Genomic DNA, 8,806 nt, shown 5'->3' on the forward strand with positions numbered 1-8,806 from the left:
CACCATGCAGCACGGGAGGTGCTGCGAGAAGTATTTGAAGAGCTCCGGGGTGGCCCCGGGACAGTTGGTGAGTTCCAGCTCCTCCAGCTCCTGCAGCTGCACCAGCCCCGACAACCCCGTGGTGGTCAGCAAGGGACAGCCTGGAGGAAACAGGGTACACTGTCACCCCAAAACATCGGCACCCCCAAAAATAACATCCCAAAGGCACCAGCATCCCAGAACACCAAGATCTGTACAAATAGCACTCTAAAGGATCAGGTCCCCAAAACCCCAGCATCACAAACATACCTGTACCAAATGAAAAGCACCTCAAAGCCCAGCATTCCAAAACACAGAACCCTCAAAAAACAGAACACAAACCCCCAGAAAACTAAAAAAAAAAGGTACGCCCCCTCCAAGAAAAACCACCAAAAATCACCCAGAGTACCAGAACTCAAAGAATGCACCCCAAAAATCAGTAACTTAAACACCAGTTTCCCAAAAAGCAGCACCCTAAAACACCAACAACCCCAAAACTAGCACCTAAAAAACCAGAACCCCAAAATCAACATGCAAAAAATACCGCCCAAGACACCCAAAAAAAAGAGCAGCCAAAAAACCAGCACCTCAAGAGAAGCACCCCAAAACACCTGAAAGCACCAGTATCCAAAAAAGCCCCCCCAAAGACCAGTATCCCAAAGCACCATTATCCCAAAAAAACAGTGCCCTCAAAAACAACACCTCAAAAACCAACACCCAAAAAACCTCAAACCCCAAAAACCAGCACCGAAAAAATCCCCACCCTAAAAACCACAGCACGCCAAAAGCCCAACCATGGACCCGTCCCCATGGAGCTGGGCTGGGTGTGGGTGCTTGCTGTCTCAGAGGGGGTGCTGGCTGTCCCCAGGCTGTCCCCTCACTGTCCCCCGGACTGTCTCTGTCCCCATGCTCAGTCTCTCCGCAGCCCCACGGGGTCCTGTTCCCCCGGTCCCTGGGCTGGGGGCGTGTCTCACCAGCCAGCGAGAGGAGACGCAGGCTGCTCATGCCCAGGAGATGCTTCAGGCCAAAATCCTGCACCTGGAAAAGAAAAGGGAATGGGAATGGGGTGGGCAATGGGGGGACCAGCAGCACTGGGGCTCAGCATCACCGGGTCAGTGAGCCTGGGCAGGGTGCAGGATTCTGGGGCAGGGTGCTGGGTCTGGGTACTGGGGCAGGGACCGGGTGGGGGTACAGGGTGCAGGGAGTGGGGGCTGGGAGCTGGGTGCTGGGGCAGGGAGCCTGAGCAGGATGCAGGATGCAGGACGCCGTAGCAGGATGCTGGAGCAGGATGCTGGGGACAGGGGCAGGGTACCGGGTCTGGGGCCAAATGCTGCATGGCAGGACAAGGTGCAGGGAGCTGGGACAGGGAGCCTGGTGCTGGAGCAGGATGCTGGGGCAGGATACTGGGTCTGGGCAATACTGGTGCTGGGGCAGGGTGCTGGGTCTGGGTGCCAGGGCTGAGTCCTGCTGAGTTCACAGGAGTACCTGCTTCCTAGCACCAAGCTTGGGGTCTCCAGCCCACCTGTGGAGCCCACCCTGAGCTCATGGCCCATCCCCAGGGAGGTGCCACCCTACCCTCCCCGCTGTGCCAAGCCAGGACGGGCACAGCCGTGCTCCCCCACCTACCTGGCAGCACCAGCGCAGGTAGAGGCTCCGCAGGGACGACATGGTGGACAGGTAGCTGAGGCCGGTGTCGGTGATCCGCACGCACCTACCGGGGACAGGGGCATCAGGGCTGGTCGGGAGTGGGGCACCCAAGGGTGTCCCCAAACCATGGCCCCCATGCTGCACCTTCTGCTTCCAGCGCAGCTCAGCACAGCATGGCTCGGCATGGCATGGTTTGTCATGGTGTGACATGGCACAGCATGGCTCAGCATGACATGGCACAGCACGGCATGGCACAGCGTGATGGGGCAGAGCTTGGCATGGCATGACATGGCTTGACATGGCATGGAATGGCATGGCATGTCTCATCATGGCTCAGCATGACATGGCATGGCTTGGCATGGCACGGCACAGCTCAAAGCAGTTCTGCACACCCCTGTACCTGTCGAGCACCAGCTCCTCCAGCTTGTGCAGGTCGCAGGCGATGTACTCCAGGGCCATGTCGGTGATACGAGGGCACCAGGAGAGGTCGAGGCTGCGCAGCTTCCGCAGGTTCTCGGCCACCAGCTCCACCCCGTCATCCGTCACCTTGGAGCAGCCCGAGAGGCTGAGGACGCTCAGGTTGGGCAGGCTGTGCACCATGTTGACCACACCATGGTTGGTGATCTCCCAGCAGGAGTTGAGGCGCAGGGTGTGGGTGGTGTAGCCCTGCTTGGCGGTGAAGTAGGCGAGCGCCGTGTCCGTCACGTGGTAGGCCTGCAGGTTGAGCTCGGTGAGGTTGGGCAGGAGCTGCGAGATGGCGGCGATGGCGTCGTCGGCCACGTTGATGCAGTCGCTGACGCTCAGGGCCGTGATCCGGGCGTTTAGGCTGGACCACAGCCCCGCCTCCGTGAAGTCGTTGCAGCCCGACAGCTCCAGCCGCACCACGCCCTGCATCTGCTCCAGCATCACCTGCCGAGGGCCAGGGGGTCAAGGCACGGTGGGCACCACCCCGTGCTCTGCGCAGCCCTGCCCGCCCCGCGTCCCTCTGAGCCCCCTGTGGCTCTGCTCCCAGTCCTGCCTGGGTGCAGCCTTCTCCCTGGGACCTCTCTGGTGTAGGACACACCAGCATTGGAGGGGAATAGGAGAGGGCAGGCAGGGACCCCCAGACACAGCCCCAGTGCTGTGCCAGGTGCTGTTGGCAGAGTCAGGATTGATGCCCTCTCCCAACACAGGAACTGCTCAGGTAAGATGTGCCCAAGGAGCAGTTGGTGCTATGTTTGGCCATGGTGCAAGGCAGGGACCTCAGTGGGGACCTTGCCAGGTCCTGTGCAGGACCATGAGTTGCCCCATCTCCGTCTGACCCTCAGCCCCTTGCTCGGGTGACCCCCCCCTTGCTGGAGAACAGCCAGCCAAGTGGGAATGTCCCCATCCACTGAGTCCTGATTGTCACCCACTGCCACATCCACTGCCAGCATCCACCTTGCCTGGCTCTGCCTTCCTGGCAGCATCCATGGGCAGCAAGGATGAACCTCTGCCGGCAGCATCCTGACCCTCTGCCTGCACCCATCCCACTGCCCAGACCACAGGCAGGGGCTCCCAGTGCTGCCCACACCTGTGGGATGGCCACGCCACCTGTCTGCCCCTTCCCTGTGACCAGAGAAAGCTCTGCCCATGTGTGTGTCCCCAGGCCCACCAGGAATGACCCACCATTGCCACACCTTGGCCACCCCGGTCACCTCACCAGGGTCACCTACCTCCAACCCCGCATCTGTGATGGTCGACCTCTTAAGGCTCATGGACTTGACTCCCTTCTTGGAGAGGGGGTAGTTGTCAATGAACTCACAAATGTCCAGGTCAGAGACGCCCACGAGGCAGAAGCCGTCAAAGCCGCGGACGGCGAAGCCCTGTAGGCTGACAAACTCCTTCTCCCCACCAGGCAGGATGTTGTAGAGCTCTTTGGTGTGCAGGACGGGTGTCAAGCCCACCCAGAACTTGGGCTGGTAAAGCACCCGCCGCCACGCCTTGCACACCTGCGCCAGCACGCACTTCTCACACGCCGAAAAGTACCAGAACAAGCGGTTGAGGATCTTCTCGTCCACCGCCAGCTGCCTCTCCGAGGGCGAGCCCGGCAGCCGCTCCGGAGAGGGTTGCTCCGAGCCCTCGCTCGCGTTCAGTCCCACCAAGGAAGCGCCGGGAGGGGAGGACACGCTGGCCAGGGCAGCCAAGGAGAGTGGGGAGGCCAGGCTGGGGATGGGCAGGTCACTGCGGTGGGCTAAGGCCGGGCTGAGGATGGCAGGCACGGAGGAAGGCTGGCACAGGCGGTTTTTCATGGCGGGGGTGCCTTTGGTGATGCTGGCGGAGCCGAGGCCGTTGGGTTGCGTGGGGATCTTCACCAGTCCATTGCGGGGCAAACATGGGGGCTTAGTGTCGCCGTTTCTCGGGCTCGACATCTTCCACAGGTCTCTCTGTAACACAGGGATGTGGGATGAGGGGCTGCCGGTCTGGCAGGGACGGGGGATGGGGCTGGGGGATGTGGCAGCACAGATGGGGAGGGAGATCCCAGGAGTCCCTGTGCAGGGAGCAGGGTGGCACATGGGATCGGGAAATGCAGGGAGGGTGGGCACAGCCACAGAGGGCCATGGCCGGGGCACAGAGCAGGATCCTCCCGGAGGCTGCATGGCCGTGGCATCCCCCATGATGAGGGACAGATGGGGATTTGACCCTGGACATTCACATCCCCCCATCAATGGGGGCTGGAGCAAGAACCACAGACTGGTTTGGGTGGGAAGGCACCTCAAAGTTCATCTCATTCCAGCTCCCCGCCATGAGCAGGGACACCTTCCACTAGCCCAGGTTGCTCCAAGCCCCATCCAACCTGACCTTGGACACTTCCAGGGATCCAGGGGCAGCCACAGCTTCTCTGGGCAACCTGTGCCAGGGCCTCACCACCCTCACAGCCAACGATTTCTTCCCAATATCCCATCCAACCCTGCTCTCTGGCAGTGGGAAGCCACTGCCCCTTGTCCTGTCCCTCCAGACCCTTGTCCCCAGTCCCTCTCCAGCTCTCCTGGAGCCCCTTTAGGCCCTGGAAGGGGCTCTCAGGTCTCCCTGGAGCCTTCTCTTCTCCAGGTGAGCACCCCCAGCTCTCCCAACCTGGTTCCAGAGCAGAGGGGCTCCAGCCCTTGGAGCATTTTTGTGGAGGGGAGATGAGGCAGTGGTGGTGGAGCAGAGCTACCTGTGAGCCCATGCCAGGCAGGAGCCTCTCAGCAGCCGGGCAGCACCAGCAAAGCAGGCAATAAATATTGCAGTGGCAGCAGGGCCGGTTCTCCACGGCCCCACCGCACCCGCCATCCATTATTCAACACGTTTCTCTCTATAAATACAGAGGTGAATAATTGATGGGGCTCAGCCCCTTCCCCCTGCCCCAGCTGGTGCCTGGTGTGGGGCCCTGCTGGAGTGCTCCTGTCCTGTTTGCCAGGGCTGTGCCAAACCCTGTGACAGCGCTGGCTCCTGGCAACCCCTGGGGACACGATGAGGAGCTGGAGTACAGGAAAGGGCTTTCAGTGCATGGATCAGGGGACAGGGACATGGCTCTGAAGCCCCGAGGGATGCCTGGCACGTCCATCCATCAGTATCTGATGGAACCTGAGGACCCTCTTCATTGCCAGCTCCCCCCAGACCCGCGATAAAAGCAAGGGAATTATTTTAGCTGCTTTATTTGGGATGAAGACAGGGCCTGATGAAGGGGCACCAAGGGAGGAGCCTCCTGCCTGGTAACGCCCCTGGTCAAGCTCTGTGGGCTCTGAGGATGCTCCATGCAGCCTAGGGGAGGTGGCTATTGAGAGGGATGCAGCTCAGATCCCCTGCTGCCCCCAGCCCATTGCTTTCACCCTCACAGCATCCCTGGCCTCGTCCAGCGCTCCTGGAGCAAGCAAGGAGGGAGCAGCCATGCAAAAAAGAGCTCAGGAGCGCAGGCAGCTGCCAGTGGCACAGCTGGCAAACCCCGTGGGATGCACAGCACGTGGCATCTCCTGAGGACACTGTTCCCAGCACAGCCGTGGGACGGGGCTGGTGGGAGCTGCTGAAGCTTCTTCCATGGTGTGGAGGTGCCAGCAGACAGCCCAGCTCAGTGGCAGCAGCCCAGAGAGATCCCAGCCTCCAGGGATGAGCCCAGCCCTGTGCAGACAGTCTGGTGCCACTCCCGACTCGGATGCAGCTGCTGCTGCCTCCACTCCCACTGCCCGACAGTGGAGCTGGGCCTCTGGTGCTTGGACATGTGTTAAATTTACTTGAAAGCAGGAGGAGAGGAGGGGGAAGAAGGAAGAAACTTAAAACCAGAGGCTGGGTTCTTGGCAGCAGTTGGAGAAGCAAACAGAACGTGCACCGGGGTGTCTCACACAGCACAAATCCCAGCAGATAATTACTGGGTGGCACAGAAAGGCTGTTGATCCAGCACAGAGCCCACAGCCAGAGCCATTCAGCATTCTGGTTGTCTCCAGGGAGAGGGCAGGTGGTGACAGAGGGGCAGCCTGGGGCCTCGGGAGCCCAAGGGGACAGTCACAGGAGGAGACAGATGCTGACAAGTTGCTGGACTGAACTGCAGCCAGCAGGAGGTTTTGGAAATGGATACAACCAGCTCAGACCTGGGCTGGTCCCTGAGGCCAGGCTCAGAGGAGGCTCAGTGGATTCAGCAGCTTTCCCAGCCCTGCCTTGGAAAGATGAGCCAGGTCCCCACTGCCCTGGGTGCTGAGGCTGCCTGTCTGGAGCACAGAAATCCTGAACCTTGAATGAGCTGGGAAGTCACTTCAGATAGAAAGGTGGCCAGAGATTCAGGCCTCTGAGCACAGGCAGCTCCAGGCAGTGGTGGCGGGAGGCTGGGCAGGCATTTCTTTCTGGGAAAATGGGCAGGCAAAGATTTGGGTGTTCCTACCATCCCCAGGAACAGGACTGTGCTTGGGCAAAGACCCAGTGTGGAGAAGGTGGGCTGGGGGCACACACTGGGGAGGGGAGTGGGTCCAATAACCGTTCTCTCCTCCGTCTCTGGCAGCACTGGGATCTGCCCTCCCTTGCTGCAGGAAAGCCCCTGCCTGCAGCCAAGTAGCCCCCCAGGCTCCTACACCCCAGGGCTGAGGCCACATTCCTCCAACCTACAAAATGCAATTACCACATCCCATGGAGATTCCAACTGCTGTGTGCTGGGACACCCAGGGCATGCCCCGTCCTGCCCCAGGCCCTCCCAACCCTCCGAGACAGGGATGGACAGGGACACACAAATCTGTCTGCCTTGGAAGTGTCAGTACAGATCGTCCCTGATGTTCCAGCAGCTCCATGAGCACCTCCATATGCTTTTTGACCACCTCAAAGCAGGAGGAGAGCAGAGATTCGGCCTTTTCTCCCTGACATCTCACTGTTTGCAGATTGCGTGACTGGGCCAACCATCATTGTCAGGATTGTTCAGCACTTGGTACAACCATCCTGTGGAATCTCACAGGAACAGCCCAGACATGCAACCCCATAGACAAGCCCCCTTTCCTCTCACAGGCTCATGGGGAAGTGTCTTCCAGCAGCGGAGTGGCAGCTCCCAATCCCCAGTGGGAGAAAACCTGACAAAAGCAAAGGCCAAAGTCCTTCAGTTCCCAAATCCACTCCAGGGTGCACATTTCACGGGAGACGTCACTGCCAGAGAAGTCACTTCATTCAGGAGGGTTTTGTCACCCACAACAAGTGATGATGCAGTGCTGGGGGGCGGATTTGACGCAGGAGGAGAGAAGAAAACAGGGCTCTAAGAGCCTGTCATCACAAACGTTGCACAGACCATGAGGATGCTGGGATGAACAGGACGGAAGCTGCCAGGAAGACAGAGCTTGTCCAAGCTGTTGGAGAGTTTACCAACAGCTGGCAGAGAGGAGGGATGAGGGCCTCGAGACGGGCAGAATGATCAGTCACCCTGTTAGTGCTGCCCTGGGTGGTGTTGCCTGGGAGATCGCGGGCTCCTGGATCAAACAGCTGTGGTCAGGTTCGGGGGCGAGCTCTGGGGTAGCTGGGGTCGGAGAGGCCACGAAACCCCCCGGACTGGCGGGCGAGGAGCCGCCGGGAGCGCAGCACGGCGGAGAGGGGCCGGTCCCGGCAGCACCGCGGACAGCGGCCCCGGGCAGCACCGCGGACAGCGGCAGAGCCCGCCCGCCCCGGGCCGCCGCACCCCCCAAGGGAGCCCGCAAACCTGCCCCTGCGGGACCCCCCTGCCAGGTCCCTGTGAGCATCCGCTATCGCCTTGCCAGGGCCCTGCGAGGATCCACCACTGCAGCACCAGGTCCTTGTCAGAGATCCCACTATTGTCCTGTCAGGTCCCTAATGAGGATCCCCCATTGCCCTGTCAGGTCCTTGTAAGAGATCCTGCTATGACCCCGCCAGGACCCTGTGAGGATCCGCTATCGCCCTGCCAGGTCCTTGTAACAGATCTTGCTATCACCCTGCCAGGACCCTGTGAGGATCCGCTATTGCCCTGCCAGGTCCTTGTAAGAGAACCTACTATCCCCCCACCAGGTCCCTGAGAGGATCTACTATTGCCCTGACAATTCCCTGTGAGGATCCACTGTTGCCCACCTGCTCCTCGTGAGACCCTCCGACCCTGCCAGGTCCCTGCAGCCCCCACTCCTGCCTCCCCGGCCTGCCCTGCCCCCCTGTTATTGCCCTGCCAGGATCCAAAGCTGCTGTGAAGTGATTTCTGAGGAGCCCCTGCTCCAGTAGCAGAGCTGCAGGGCAGTGAGGAGCCATCGCTGCCGGCTGCCTGCACACACACACAGGGACACACACACACACACAGGGACACAGAAATGCACACACACACACACACACACACACACAGGGACACAGAAATGCACACACGGACACACATGGACACGCACAGGAGCCTCGGGAGTGGGTGGATGCCCCTGCACAGGCCATGGTGCCCACACACACAAACGCACTAACACACAGAGATAGAGACACACACACACACACAGGTACAACCATCCTTACACACAAACACACACAGACGCACACACACACAGACACACACACACATGCAGACATGCACACAAACACACAGACACAGACTCACACACACAAACACACAAATACACAAACACACACAGAGGTACAGCCATCCTTGCACATAAACACACACACACACAAACACACACACACACACACACACACA

At 60.1% G+C, this 8,806-nt stretch overlaps 1 protein-coding gene across 1 annotated transcript in view; it reads right to left on the minus strand.

The window, feature by feature from the left end:
* Positions 1-8,806, minus strand: part of FBXL16 (F-box and leucine rich repeat protein 16) — a 19,307-nt gene that overhangs the window by 3,600 nt on the left and 6,901 nt on the right. The window contains exons 2-6 of the mRNA XM_029957874.1: positions 3,360-4,070; positions 2,066-2,574; positions 1,645-1,729; positions 993-1,056; positions 4-140 (exon numbers count right to left, since the gene is read on the minus strand). Of these exons, the coding sequence (XP_029813734.1) occupies positions 4-140; positions 993-1,056; positions 1,645-1,729; positions 2,066-2,574; positions 3,360-4,070 (1,506 nt within the window). The remainder of the gene's footprint in view (positions 1-3; positions 141-992; positions 1,057-1,644; positions 1,730-2,065; positions 2,575-3,359; positions 4,071-8,806) is intronic.

This window comes from Manacus vitellinus, unplaced genomic scaffold (genome assembly GCF_001715985.3).
Source record: "Manacus vitellinus isolate BGI_N305 unplaced genomic scaffold, ASM171598v3 scaffold_12_pilon, whole genome shotgun sequence".
In the NCBI taxonomy this organism is placed as follows: domain Eukaryota; kingdom Metazoa; phylum Chordata; class Aves; order Passeriformes; family Pipridae; genus Manacus; species Manacus vitellinus.